General features: G+C 37.2%; 1 protein-coding gene across 1 annotated transcript in view; it reads right to left on the reverse strand.

Annotated features, from left to right (window-relative positions):
* Positions 1 to 2000: 2000 nt before the first annotated feature.
* LOC105465628 (pantetheinase) overlaps positions 2001 to 15311 on the reverse strand; it is a 35104-nt gene continuing 21793 nt past the window's right edge. Inside the window, exons 5-7 of the mRNA XM_011714159.3 lie at positions 14626 to 14987; positions 6715 to 6885; positions 2001 to 5690 (exon numbers count right to left, since the gene is read on the reverse strand). Of these exons, the coding sequence (XP_011712461.1) occupies positions 5508 to 5690; positions 6715 to 6885; positions 14626 to 14987 (716 nt within the window). The 3' untranslated portion in view covers positions 2001 to 5507. The remainder of the gene's footprint in view (positions 5691 to 6714; positions 6886 to 14625; positions 14988 to 15311) is intronic.

A 15311-nucleotide genomic window follows, 5' to 3' on the forward strand; every position in this document is an offset into this window, starting at 1 on the left:
TACAAGTTGCCGTGATAAAAATTGTATACACAGTAACAGCATTATAATACAGCACTATTAATTTATATGTGTTTTCCTCGTATTTTAAGATTGGGTTATCATTATCGTCATATTTGAAGTGCTACAGATATTTAGATTTACTAGGTCCCATATTTACTTAGTATTTTTATCCACTAGGTTTCATTTAAATTACACAAACCCCAAATAGGTAAGAATATTATTAGAACATAGATTTGTTTTTGCATTTTCTGTAAACAATAATTCCATTGCACACTAGAGCATGCTGCCTAAGCATTATTATAAGTGTAGGATACTCTCCTCATCTAAGAATTTTACTATCTTTTCAAAAACAAAAATTATGGTGAAAGGTAGAGGTCCAGTTTCATTCTTCTGCATATGGCTAGCCAGTTATCCCAGCACCATTTACTGAATAGAGAGTCCTTTCCCTATTGCTTATTTTTGTCTACTTGGTCAAAAATTATGGTTGTAGGTGTGTGTATTAGACTGTTCTTGGCATTACTATAAAGAAATGCCAGAGACTGGGTAATTTATATGAAAAGAGGTTTTATTGGCTCATGGTTCTGCAGACTGCACAGGAAGCACAGTGCCAGCATCTGCTTCTGGGGAGGCCTTGGGAAGATTTTACTCATGACAGAAGACGAAGCAGGAGCAGGCGCTTCACATGGCAAAAGCAGGAGCAAGGGAGAGTAGGTGGACTGCCACACGCTTTTAAATGACCAGATCTTGTGAGAGCTCACTATCGCCAAGAAGTACCAAGCTGTGAAAGCTGCATCCCCATGACCCAAATGCCTCCCACCAGGCCCCCACCTCCAGCATTGGGTATTACAATTCAACGTGAGATTTGGGTGGGGACAAATATACAAACTATATCAGTGTGCAGCTTTATTTCTGAGTTCTCTATTCTGTTCCATTGGTCTGTGTGTCTGTTTTTGTATCAGTACCATGATGTTTTAGTTACTGTGGACTTAATGTAGTTTGAAGTTGGATAACGTGATGCTGCTGCCTTTGTTGGTTTTTGTGTCTTTGTTTTGTTTTTTGCTTACGATTTTGCTTTGGCTCTGGGGGTTCTTTTCTGGTTCACATGAATTATAAAATAGTTTTTCTAATTCTGTGAAAAATAACCTTGGTAGTTTGGTAGAAATAGCACTAATCTGTAGGTTATTTTGTTAAGATGGATTAAAGATTTAAACATAAGACCTGGAAACTACAAGAATCTAGATGAAAATGTAAGAAATGCCATTCTAGGCATCAGCTTTAGAAAAGAATTTATGGCTAAGACCTTAAAAGCAATTGCAACAAAAAAGAAAATTGACAAGTGGAACCTAATTAAACTAATGAGCTTCTGCACAGCAAAAGAAACTATCAACAGAGTAAACAGACAACCTACAGAATGGGAGACAATACCTGCAAACTGCATCTGACCAAAGATCTAATAAAGGTTAATATCCAGAATGTATAAGGAACTTGAATCAACAACAACAAAAAACTCCATTAAAAATGAGCAAAGGACATGAACAGATCCTTCTCAAAAGAAGACATGCAAGTTGTCAAGAAAGATATGAACAAATGCTCAACATTACTCATTATCAGAGAAATGCAAATCAAAACCACAATGAGATACCATCTCATACCAGTCAGAATAGCTATTATTTAAAAAGTCAAAAATAACAGCTGCTGTTGGGGCTGTGGAGAAAAGGGAGCTCTGTACTGTTGGTGGGAATGTAAATTAGTTCAGCCACTGTGGAAAGCAGTTTGGAGATTTCTCAAAGAATTCAAAACAGAACTACCATCTGATCCAGCAACTGCATTACTAACTATATACCCAAAGGAGAAGAAATTGTTAAAAGACATGTGCGCTCGTATGTTCAGGATAGCACTATTCACAATAGCAAAGACATGGAATCAACATAGTTGCCCATCAGTGATGGGTTAGATAAAGAAAATATGGTACATATACACCATAGAATACTACACAGCCATAAAAAAGAACAAAATCATGTATTTTGCAGCAACATGGATGCAGCTGGAGGTCATTATCCTAAGCGAGTTAAGGCAGGAACAGAAAACCAAATACTGCATATTCTCACTTTCAAAGGGAAGCTAAACATTTGGTATACATAAAGATGGCAACAACAGACACTGGGGGCTACTACAGCTGGGAAACAGGGAGAGGGAAAGGGCTGAAAACTACCTATTGGGTGTTATGCTTATCACCTGGGTGACATTTGTACCCCAAACCTCAGCATTACCTAATATACCCATGTAACAAACCTGCACATGTACCCCCTGAATCTAAAATAACCATTGAAATTATTTTTTTTAATAAAAAATAAAAATAAAAGTGACACATTTGGAACACGCCCAGTACAACCACAGGACAGCGAAGCAGAGGAAATTCGAGGTATCAGCTTTCAGTATAAAATCAAAGTGATGTGTTTCAGAACAGCTTTTGACGTTGACTTGATTTTCTAGTTGACTTTTTTAGTGTTCCTCTTGATATTCAGAACATTGTGATTAAGAGTCAGTTTCTTTCACTTTTGTTATATACATATGTATTTATATACTTTTGATATATATTGTATATAAAATAGATTATTAGGAAAAAGAATATTGGTTTCTTCAAAGAATCAATTAGGTAAAGAGGGTAATGTTTTTAAGACCCTTTTTCCTAGTGGTTGCACTTCATGAATTAATAATTCTGGAACTTTTGCTGTTTATTTTATGTTACTTTTTAATGTATGTTCCCCTACAAAGTAAGCTTCGGAAAAATGAATGCAAAAGTCCCATGGGCTGAGCATGGTGGGTCACGCCTGTAATCCCAGCACTTTGGGAGGCCTAGACAGGCAGATCACCTGAGATCAGATTTCGAGACCAGCCTGACCAACATGGAGAAAACCCATCTCTACTAAAAATACAAAATTAGCCAGGCATGGTGGAGCACGCCTGTAATCCCAGCCTGTAATCCCAGCTACTCAGGAGGCTCGGGCAGGAGAATCGCTTGAACCCAGGAGATGGAGGTTGCAGTGAGCTGAGATCGTGCCATTGCATTCCAGCCTGGGCAACAAGAGTGAAACTCTGTCTCAAAAAAAAAAAAAAAAAAAAAGTCCTTTGTATATATTAAAAGGAGATGGTTTTACCACAAACTGTAGTTAAGGCAAACAGTTAAATTTACTATTGACCAAAAGTAGAGATTATTACATTATTTAATTTAATTATACAACATATAGAAAGTTTTTTAGTGTAGTACTTTTCTAATAGATATGACTATTGGGAGTGTATTTTGAAATACATATCACATACAGCAAAAAGAAAAGGAAAACAATCCTATTTTTAAAATTACATTGCAATATATACATATGTAAATATAAATACATATATTCACTGTGATAGCATCCAGAATGGCCCCCATGAAGCCCCACCTCCTGATATTCTCAACTCTGTTTGTTCTGTCCACATTGTGCCATTGTTGGTCCATGTGACCAATATCGTGTGAAAGAAGAGATGTCACTTCTGTGATTAGGTTTTCAAAGACTGTGGCTTACATCCAAGTTCCCTCGTTCTTTCTCTCATGTGCTTTCTCTCTCAGTATCATTGCTCTAGGAGAAGCCAGATGACATTTTATGAAAGTTTTTCTAGCATCCTACAGAATGGAGGCCTGACAACAACCGTGAGTGAGCTTAGAAACAGATTTTTTCCAGCCCTACCCAAGCCTTGAGATGATGGCAGCCCTGGGGACAAGTTAACTACAACTTTACAAAGGCCCTAATTCAGAACAACTCCACTAAGCCAGTCCCGGATCCTGACCCTCAGAAACTCTATAAGGTAATAAATCTTTGTTGTTTTAAGATATTAGTTTGGGGGCAATTCATTACACCACAAGGGAGACCTACCATAGTTGTCAATGTTGAGCAGAAAAGAAACATTTAGAATTCTTTTGAAGTTTTTAATAATTCAAGCCTATCACCAACACATCAATATGTTTTCTGTTTTACATTGAAATTATATGAGAGTATGGAGACTTGCTCTGTGGATTCCTGTTTCTAAATACATTATGGGTTTTCTTATTTTCTATTAGGTCTTGAAAAAAAGCAAATGTCAGTTAATGTCACCCAAAAGCACAAGGGATTTTACTCAAATATTTCTTGGATGATATAGTACTTTTTAGAAAGAACATCTGCCACAAAAATGTTTGTCTCAAAATGATGTTTTGCTGGCATAGATCACTGCTGCAAGTGCCTTGCTCTCCTGTGCAGAAAGGCATGCTTTGCACAGTGCATGGCTGCTATTGGTGCTATGTAATTGTCCATCATCACAGTACTATGATATTAGTGCTCAGATTCTATTAGTCACTTTGCGAGATGTTTTGGCTTAAATGATGTTCTTTGTTTCACTGAATTGTGTAATGTCAAGAGATTCTGCTGTTACTAAAATAGAACACATAATGCTAGATTAAATACCTAATTTCTTAAAATGGGATTCTCTCTTTTTCTAATTCCAGAGGAATTCAATGTTCTAATGGTTTCACTATCAATCCATCAGCAATCCTTCTCTAAGAGTGTCTGTTGGAGTCTTGGGGACCCAGACCAGCTGAATATTCTTACCAGGTAAGCCTTTTGTTGAAGCTTCAGATTATGGTAGAAAACAGTAGTGGTGGAGAGAGGAACAGGAATTGTCTTTGATTCATTTGCCAGGGCTGCCTAACAAAGTACCATGAACTGGGTGACTTAAACAACAGAAATGTATTTCTCACAGTTTTGGAGGCTGGAAATCCAAGATCAAGGTGTTGGCAGGGTTGGTTTATTCTGAGGGCCTCTCTCCTTAGCTTGTAAAGAGTTGTTTTTCCTTTGTGTCTTCATATGGTCTCCCTTTGAGCCTGTTGTGCCCTACTCACCTCTTCTTTTATGAACACCAGTCATATTGAATTAGGGTCCATCCTAATGACCTTATATTACCTCTTTAAAGACCCTGTCTCCAAATACAATCACATTCTGAGGTACTTCAACATGTAAATTTTTGAGAGACATTATTCAAACCACAAGAGAATCAAAATGCATTGTTTAGGTGAAAAACTAAAATAGCAAACAAATAAAATCTTTGGAAATTTTCAACAGAGCTGAATAAGTGATACGTATTATAATAAAAGTGGTAACAAGAGCAGCCTTCTTGTAAGTAAATTTTATGATAGTTCTGATATGTTTTTTACCCGGTTTTTATTTCTTCTGCATAAAAGATTTGTAATACTTATTTGATATAATTAGCTCACTTCCAAGAAAGACCAATGTTCAAATACAGTTTTTTATAAAATCTACATTAACAGATAATTTATTAAGCTTATATTATCTGGTGTGTGTGTGTGTGTTTGTCTAAATAAAGAGAAATCAGTAATTCACTTATACTAGAGAACAATATTAACCCAGAACAATCTTTCTTTTCTTATCCATCATTTTTTAAATTATCCCAAGTAAAAAACAGAAAATGTCAATATTCTACCAAATTAATGAGTATACAATAGGTGCTATAACTATTAGCATTATTCTTCTTGCTTGTGCTTTGAGACCTGATGAAGCATTTGATGCCCAGTCTTTCTCATACAACCTCCCAAACAGAGTTACTGTTAAGACAGGTCCGGATGTTGGCTTCAGACTAAACAAGCGTCCATCAGTTGACACCTGATTAAAACAAAAAAGTAGGCAAAGGCTACATTCAAGTTATACAATCCCATAACTCACTTTAAAAATTTACTATAACAGAATGAAGAAACAAAAATGCTGGCCAAATTCTATTGCATCAGAAAAATTTGAAATGTTGCCGAGTACGAGAAAAATTGGAGCTATGAAACTGGCACTGATTCATTTATTATTGAGATGCCTGTAATCAATATCTTCTACTTTACTTACCTGTGGAGGCGCCGTAAGAGTTAATAAACACAAACCAGTGGATTTGGCAGTATACAGAAGAGAAACCTAGTCCTCTCAGACAAAATAAATGCTCCCCACACTTGCTCCTCACAATGGCCTGAAGCAATTGACTAAGAGGGGTTTGAACTGAGCATCTGTCATCTCCTGTCTCTTGCTCACTACAACCACCTCATCATTCCATTGTCCTCCCTCACCCCAGCAGTGGTTTCTACCAAGGACGGGAAGTGAGAGGAGAACTTGCAGGAAGTCAGCGGAAGAATGTGGCTGGGCAGAGCACATGTGCAACAAGGGATTCTTTCTGAACTTTAAAAAGTTTTTGCTTTTTTGCCAACATCAGCCACTGTCGAATTCTCTCTTTTTCAGCTTTTCTTTGTCTCTTTTCCTTCTACCGTCACACAGAGCCTTGACTCACTCGATGAGAGGGACTCCTTTCAACTTCCCTAGGCTGACATTTCCCAGTATCCTAATGGGCTCCAGTGGGACTGGTTCTGAAACTACTCTCGTTGAATCTTCTTTCTATGTGGAAGACCTTAAACTCCCTATAATCCCCAACATAACATATATATCTTTTTATTCTCAAGGACACACTAATTACTATGTTAAGAATTCCCAGTCAAGAAAGCAGCCTGCTCAATGTCCTTCATGATCCCCAAGGACAATCTGGCACTTTCCAAATGGAAATTTTTATGATATTTGTAAGCACTTGAGCAGGTTTTTATATCAAAAAGTGCTTCCTCTTATGTGAAACTAATTGGCAATATTCAAAGATTCTTACCTGAAATTCTCCAGGTGCAAGCTGATTTTCACTCAGCAACACCTCAGGAAAGACATACTGGGTTCCGAAAGTGCCACTGAGGGAGAACATTTCAAACCTGGTAGAAGCTGTTTCAACTGAGTCACCGCAAGTTTTTAAATTAGTCGTTTTACACTTCAACAAGGTACAAATCTAGGGAAGTCATGAAAACCAGTAAGTCATAAGAAAGTCATGTGGGATTTGTTAATTTGCTTGATTTAATCATTTCATGGTGTATACACATATCAAAATATCACATCATATACTGTAAAGATATATAATTTTCATTCGTTAATGACAATAAAGCTAGGGTAAATTTTAAAGATAAAAATAGAATTAAATAATTAAATAAAATGCTAGATGCTCTTAAAAAAAATGAGAAAGTCAACTGAAATACTCTCTTGATCTGGAAAAATGCCTATGCCACTTTATTTGGTAAAATAATGTTACTTCTTCATTAGAGTCATCCAGCTTATTACGGAATAATTAATACAACTAATAATAAAAATAAAGGACTTTAAGCCCCAGTGCCTCCTGCAATTCACTGTCAAAAAGATTAGCCACATAAAAGCAATCAGATCCTTGGCCTATAGCCATGAACAATTATATCTTCAATATTCTCAAGTTACTAATGATTTTAATTATCAAGAATTTAAAATGTGTTTAAAAGTTTAATTTAGGCACCTGTGTAAATCATATCTTATTGCCTGTTTCACACAATAAAAGAACTTCAGAGTTGTAATGAACCCCAGCGTTGACCTAGAGGCAACCCCTGTAATCTGGAAAAGCCATATCCTCTATATCTGTGCAAGAACTGAAACACTTCTCCATTAAGTTTTTTTTCCACTATAATATGTAGCCATTGAATATAAAATCTAAGTATGTGAGTCATCTCACCATGCAGATGAAAAGTTTCCAAAAGGAAATCCATATTCATCTGTACGGCATATTCCAAGTTACCTTCATTTCTTGCTTGACTAAAGCAGTAGCCACTAACTGGTCTCATTGTTTCTACTTTGCAGGTGGAAAGTAATCACTTCAGTGCAAGTGTATTAAGATGGGATAGAAGTAACTTTCAGGTAAAGGTAGAATGAACACATGCTTCAATTTTATTTTCTACAATCCTTCAAAAAGAACACTAATTTTTTAGCCAACAAAGATAGGAAAATAGGATAGACCACAGCACAGTTTTAAAAACTAGGATGTTGATAGAAAAAGTAGTAACTGATTTAGCAGACCTAAGAAAGCCAAGTCCTAAACTAACAGTAGAAAGAGCCAAGAATCAACCCTATCTACACTGCAAAGTACTCAAAGATTTAATCACTGGGACCGCTCTGTACCTAGAGCTAGGAGTAAAGTTGTGGCAGTCAAAGGAAAAAAAAATGAGCAGAAAGTTGTGAAGGATGCCTTGCATACTGAGTCCTCCAAAAAATTTGGTAACTGATCCTCCCCTACTCCAGTAAATAACTGACAGTATTTCCAGAGGGTGTAAAGTGGATGTTCTTTAGATGAAAGTTTAAGAGACACAGTTGAAGGGAATTACCTGAATAAATAATACTGAATGTTGAAAACGTTCCCCCTCAACCCCCACCCACACCTTGCAAGGCCATTTTCCCCACTTGGCTCCCTAATGCTGCCAGCAGGGATTTATCTTTCAGGAATAGGGTTGCCAGGCAAAACACAGGGCAAGACTCCCAGTTAAATTTGAAGTTCAGATACACAACAAATAATTTTTTAGTATAAGTATGTCTTAAATATTGAATGAGACATTCTTACACTTTAAAAAAAAAAAAAAAAAAAAAAAAAAGATGTTTATCTGGGCTGCGAGCAGTGACTCCCGCCTGTAATCCCAGCACTTTGGGAGGCCGAGGCAGGTGGATCACTTGAGGTCAAGAGTTCGAGACCAGCCTGGCCAACATGTTGAAACCCCATCTGTACCAGACATATAAAAAATTAACTGGGTGTGGTGGCATGCACCTCTAATCCCAGCTGCTTGGGAGGTTGAGGCAGGAGAATTGTTTGAACCCAGAAGGCAGAGGTTGCAGTGAGTGGAGATCATGCCATTGCATTCCAGCCTTGGCAACAGAGAGAGACTATCTCAACCAAAAAAAAAAAAAAAAAAAGCTTATCTGAACTTCAAATTTACCTGGAGATCCTGTATTTTTATTTCCTAAACTAGACAACTGATTCAAGAAGGAAATTAGAAGAATCTTGAAAACTGCGAGACATGACCATCCCAAGAGGAAGTCTCTAAAGACACTTACCTTAAATTTTCCCCCCAGCAAAAGGTCCAGCTAGGTCATTCTATCATGAAGCTCAAAATTGGCAAGTGTTACTCACATGCTCAGAATTTTCTATGAGTTTTTGATAATCCCCAAGAGTTACCAGATATGTGAGAAAAACTTATTGCATGAAAAAGCAAATAAAAAAGCAGATAAAAGCAACTTAAAGGAAGCAGGGGGAAAGAGATTCAATAAAAAGTTTTCTAAATAGCCTCAGAGAGAGAAGAAGAAATAATATATGCACAAAAAAACAAGTGTTGAAGAAAAAGTAAAACTCAGAAGACAAGAAAAAAGAGTTCTTGGAAATTACGAACATGTTAACAAAAATAAAAGATTCAGTACATGATTTGGAAGATCAAGAGGAGGAAATCTCTCAGAAAGTAGAGGGAAAAAATAAAGTAGTAAAAAATAGCAGAGAAAATGTCGGAAAATTAGAGCACCAATCCAAGAGGCAAAAGATCCCAATAATAAGAGTTTCAGAAAAAGAGAAAAAGAAAATGGAAAGGAAGAAACTCTGCATGCATTCTGGGGAAGGTGCAGAATGAGGAATACACATACAGAGAATCAAGAATCAGAAGAACTTCAGAATTCTCAATAGCAACATAAGATGTGAGGATATAATACATTCACAATCCTGAAGAAAAGTTATAACCACCTTTGAATTCCATGCCCAGGGAAATACTTAACTAAATTTAAGAGGAAAGGCACTTTCAGACTGGTAAGTCTCAAAAATCTTGCATCACAATCACTCTCTTTCCAGAAACTGTTAACAACAACAAAGAGGGCACAAGCCCAAAACAAGGAAGATGGGGAACAGAAAACAGGAAATCCACACCGGGAAGTGGTAAAAAAAGAAAATCTTCACCACGAGGATAAAGGGAGATTCCAGGATGACTCCTATCATGTACAAGGCATGGAGAGCAGCCAGTTCAGATTAGAGCAATGTAACTAGACAGTGTTGACTCCAACAGAAGAAAGGAACAGATAAAGGTTGAAGGAGAAAAACAGAGAACCCAAAGCAAGGAAATAGCTAAGAGAGCATTCCTAGGATGACAGTTAAGGAAATCTCTATATGACAGCTGTGCAGAAGGACTAGAGGGAAACCAGTGCAGAGAAAGGTTATTATTTTTAGCTCTAGATAATCTTATGAAAATGATATTGTGGGAAAATTATTCTGAGATGCCATTGGAAGATATGGGATTTTAACAAAAAGTCAAAGAAAATTAACTAAATTTTTAAAAATAAGGCAATTAATAACTTTAGGAAAAACAAAGAAAAAATATAAAAGCAATAAGTTTGCAATGACATATTGATATAAACAAAATTATGCATATTCACTATAGAATGCTTAGAAAATCTGTGTAGCAAGATAGGGGTTTATTTCACTTTTACCTCTCTTTGTTTCTCTTCACTTGGATTGGAGGTGGCTTTTGGTGATAATCAAGATTTTTCAAGCATAATGAATGTATCATCATAGTTAGACTATGAAAAATTATAAATATAATATTATACCAAAATTCCTTATCTTCAATACCAAAATCCAAAATCCTCTGAAAATAAAGGATTTTTGTAACCCACTGGCACATTGGCCTTAAGACCTAACTTGAATTAACATAAGGCTATAACATTTTTATTCAAGCTATTTAAGGTGAATAGTCCCAAGTTTTCCAATAGATATATTAATATGCTTGATTCTGGGTATTTTCCCAGATTCTGCTGGTAATATCAAGTAATACGTATTATTATCTTTAAATAGAAAGATTCCAAAACATAACTGGTACCAATCATTTAAATGGAATATCACCGTCTAGCAAGATAAACAGAAAGCTTGGTTTTACTTGACAAAGCTAACCTACCTCACAACACTAAGAAAGAACTTCCCACAACTCTCTTTAGGAAGAGCCGAGACTCTGGGGGAGGCAAAAAGGTAGGAAAACGTAGAGGAGGCAGGAAGGAAAAGGAGGGAAGAAGAGCTAAGAGATTATTATCCTCTTGTTTTGTGACCAACCTTTTTAAACTTAAAAATAATACATCACAATTTATACTTCAATTATAAAAATTTATATAGCAATATAATACCACATGTATGTCACATATATAAGGCTACATATGTTAATATACCATATAATATACCATAATATACCATATAATTCATTTAATTTCCACTTGTTAGACATTTTGTACCTGTGTTCATGATATTATTTTTCCCCCTTTCCTCCAGCACCTTGGAACACTGAGTAGGAGTATTGATTCCTCCTATATTTTATTTTATTTTATTTTATTTTATTTTATTTTATTTTATTTTATTTTGAGACAGAGTCTCACTCTTTTGCCTAGGCTGGAGTGCAGTGGCACAATATCAGCTCACTGCAACCTCCGTCTCCCAGGATCAAGCAATTCTCCCGCCTCGACCTCCCAAGTAGCTGGGATTGCAGGTGCCTGCCACCATGCCTGGCTAATTTTTGTATTTTTAGTAGAGACAGGGTTTCACCATGTTGGACAGGCTGGTCACAAACTCCTGATCTCAGGTGATCTGCCCGCCTTGACCTCCCAAAGTGCTGGAATTACAGGCCATTGCACCTGGCCTGATTCCTCTCATATTTTATATATTTTTTCTTTTGTAGCTCTTTCTCCTAGACCTACAAAGGCAATCAAGGCTCTCTCATTTGTTGAGAAACATACACACACACACACACACACACACACACACACACACACACACACACACACATTTCTCCTGACCATGAGTCTCTGTTAAGCCCTTGTCTTGCTTCTCTTCTTCTTGTCTCAGATAAGACTTCTTGGGGAAAAAAATGCATTCACTTCCCTTTGACTTTTCAACCCAATATAATCTGCCCATCATCCTATCCTTACGAGCTCAGAAAATTCTGCCAAAATTATACTCAAAAATGCTAATAATGGTCAACGTATTGCATTAATACACCTCCCGATTTCCTTCTTCCAAGAGTCTCTACTTCCTTGCATCTACCAGATGTTCTCTTTTTAAATTATCTTTTATTTCTCAATTGTATTTGCAGGTTTCTTGTCCTCTGTCCTTTCCTGCCCCAAATACTGAAGCTCCTAAAGGTTCTACCTTGTCAATAGTTCTTTATTGTCAGTACAGTCTCCTTTGCAGTGTCATTCACTCTTGCGTGCTTAATCGCCCCTTGTATCTTGCTGATTCTCGAAACAATATTTCTAATTCTAGTACCTCCATTAAGCATCACACCAAAGTATTCAACAGCCAACTGGCTAGGTCCAGCTGAATGTCTCATAACGACTTCAAAACCACCGTATCTATAACTGAACTCAGCCTCTACCCACTATCAACCAGTCTGCTCCTCTCTTGCCTCCTAATCTGTCAGAGGCATCTCACCCACCCAGCCATTCTTGCCAGAAACCTGCCACATTCCGGACTCTTCATTCTGCTTTCCTGTTCCACATCAAATTAGCCACTGAGTTCCGTTTTCTAAATATTTCTAGACTCCATGCTTTGCTTTTATTCCGACAAACACAATCTTGGTCCAGACCCTTAATAAGACTATTTTAATAATCTAGTCTTTGGGGTCTTTGTTCCATCATCTACAGAGTAGTAAAAATGATACACTCAAAGGCAGATCTGACCACATCATTCCCTCACTGGACCACTTCCACCAGCTGACCATCACCCGCAGAATAAAGGCTGAAACTTAAGTGTGCTCGGTAAGATCCTGCAGGACAGGATGTTGCCCCCAGGCTTATTTCCCACCAACCCCAGCTTCTCAAGCTATGCCTTAGTAGCACTGACCTGCTTGATTTTCCCTGCAGACCCTGCTTCTGCCTGCATCCACACCCTTGTTCATGCTCTTCACACCACAAAGAATCCCCTCCTCCTCTTTTTCACCTGGATAATAGCATCAGCTCCAGAAACTTCCCTGCATTCCCAAATTAATCTAAGTGGAGCTCTTTAGTACTCCTGCAGCAAAATGTGCATTCTACAGACTATCACATGCCAACCTATGCTGAAATTATCTGTTCAAATGTCTTTCTCCATTACTAATTCCTCAAGAGGAGAATCTATGCTTATTTATCTTCATATCATTAACACTAAATAAATACCTGGCATATAGTAGGCCTTCACTTGCTAAAATGAACAAGTATTGATAGAGTAGTTATCATAGAGCAAACAAAATACTGTGCAGTTGGCATAATTTCAGCACTCAAGGGGTTCTCAGTCTCAAATAAGTATGTGAATACTATGACATAGTATGTCTTTGATAAAGCTAAGCATATGGTGTTCTGGGAGCACACAAAGGAGGTACTTAACTCAGCTGGGGAGGTAGGAGTAGCTCCTTGGGAAATATCCAGGCAGGCTCCTTGGTGAAGATAACACCTGAAAAGTGCTATGAAAATGAGTAGGTGGGGCTTGCCATGGATAAAGGACCAAACAATCTGTGCAAACACCTCGAGGTTCTGCAGGTGCTAGCAAATAGGAAATAGGAAAATATCTCAATATTGCAAAAGACCAGGATATACGTAAGTAGAAGTGAAATTAGAGGATGGAGAATAGGAAGGGACCACACATCTAGACTTCGTGTATCTTTCATGTTAAGAAATTTGATTTGTCAATTAGAAGTCAGTGAAGAATTTTAAGCCAGACAGTATTATAATCAAAAACAGCTTTTTGTGATTTCTGTAACGACAGTGTAGGGAACTGACTGGATGGAGCAGAGATTGTCAGACTGTCAACAGGAAGCTCTGTTAAGTGAGATAAGATGAGGGCCAGACCAAAGAAGAGAAGAGTAGAATTAGAGGACCATGGAGGCCACTTGTGAGCGTGAGAGATTGGATCTTTGCAGCAATAAATCATTCCATTGAACAATCTTGGTGGTCAACTCCATTCATGTCCAGGATATACTTAGCGTCAAACTCTTTATAAAGCAAGATAGGCATTTGTGAACATATAGGGAAAATGGTTTAATTTGTTCAGGAGGAAATAAAACAGGTTTTCAATGAACTGTTATAATTATCTGTAATTTAAATATTTATTTTTAATACTGCTACTGCAAGTAAATGTTCTGCCTTTCCCCAATCAGCTTAAAATCGAACTGACATCTAACTGACATCTAAGATTTCAAGATTTAGCAAATAGGCCAGGCTTGGTGGCTCATCCCTGTAGTCTCAATACTTTGGGAGGCTAAGGTGGGCGGATCGCCTGAGCTCAGGGAGTTCAAGACCACCCTGTCCAATATGGTGAAACCCAGTCTCTACTAAAATACAAAAAAAAAAAAAAAAAATTAGCCAGGCATGGTGGCGCTTGCCTATAGTCCCAGCTACTTGGGAGGCTGAGTCATGAGAATTGTGTGCCACTGCACTCCAGCTTGGGCAACAGAGTGAGACTCTGTCTCAAAAAAAAAAAAAAAAAAAAAGATGTAGCAAATAAATTTAGCCTATATTTATAGGCTTCCCAGCTCAAGTTTAATTTCAGGTAAACAACAAAAGTTTTAGGATGCATAAATCACCAAAAGCGGGATATGCGTATACTAAAAAATCATTCATTATTTATCTAAAATGTATATTTAACTGAGTGTCTTTATTTTATCCAGTAACTCTTCTGACATCAAAATATTACCTGTAGATAATAGCGCCCTTCCACAGTGTGCAGTCCATCAAATGCCCCCAGGGCATACACTTCATCTGCTAGGTTGTCAGACATCTCGTAGCTTAGATGACAGCAGAGAGCTTTCTGACAAACTGTGTAATTTCCTGCAACTTTTGCGAGCTTCACGAAAGTGAATTCATCGAAAAAGACAGTGCCCTTAAATTCCTGGTTTCCTGACGAGAGCGGTTCTATACCGCTGGCATAGGAAGTCCAATTCACAACTACAGAGTGGGATGGGTGGGATTCCAGTTGTGAGAGGAGGAGTTTTCCCTCTTCTGTCTTCATATCGTAATGAAATGCTCTTGAAGAACTGGGTGCATAGATGCCACTTCCTGGAAGTAATAAATTGAAAATATCATTTGAAATGGGAAAGTAAAAAGGGATTTCATGATTGTTATTACTATTTTAAACTCATATTCACATTTTACTCTCTCTAAGTTATATGTTTTTTTAATTTCAGTAAAACATGCTGATAAAGACAGAGAAGTGAGAGGAAATCAGTTAAAGTATGACACCAAGAAGCCAAGAAAGGAGAGATGTATGTAAGAAGTCATATATTTTGGAAAAAAAAATCAAGATAAATAAAACAAAATAAATCTACAAAACAATTTAGACTGAGATTGATTCTATAGCATATTAACAACTAGATGTTCAAA

This window comes from Macaca nemestrina, chromosome 5, assembly GCF_043159975.1.
Source record: "Macaca nemestrina isolate mMacNem1 chromosome 5, mMacNem.hap1, whole genome shotgun sequence".
In the NCBI taxonomy this organism is placed as follows: domain Eukaryota; kingdom Metazoa; phylum Chordata; class Mammalia; order Primates; family Cercopithecidae; genus Macaca; species Macaca nemestrina.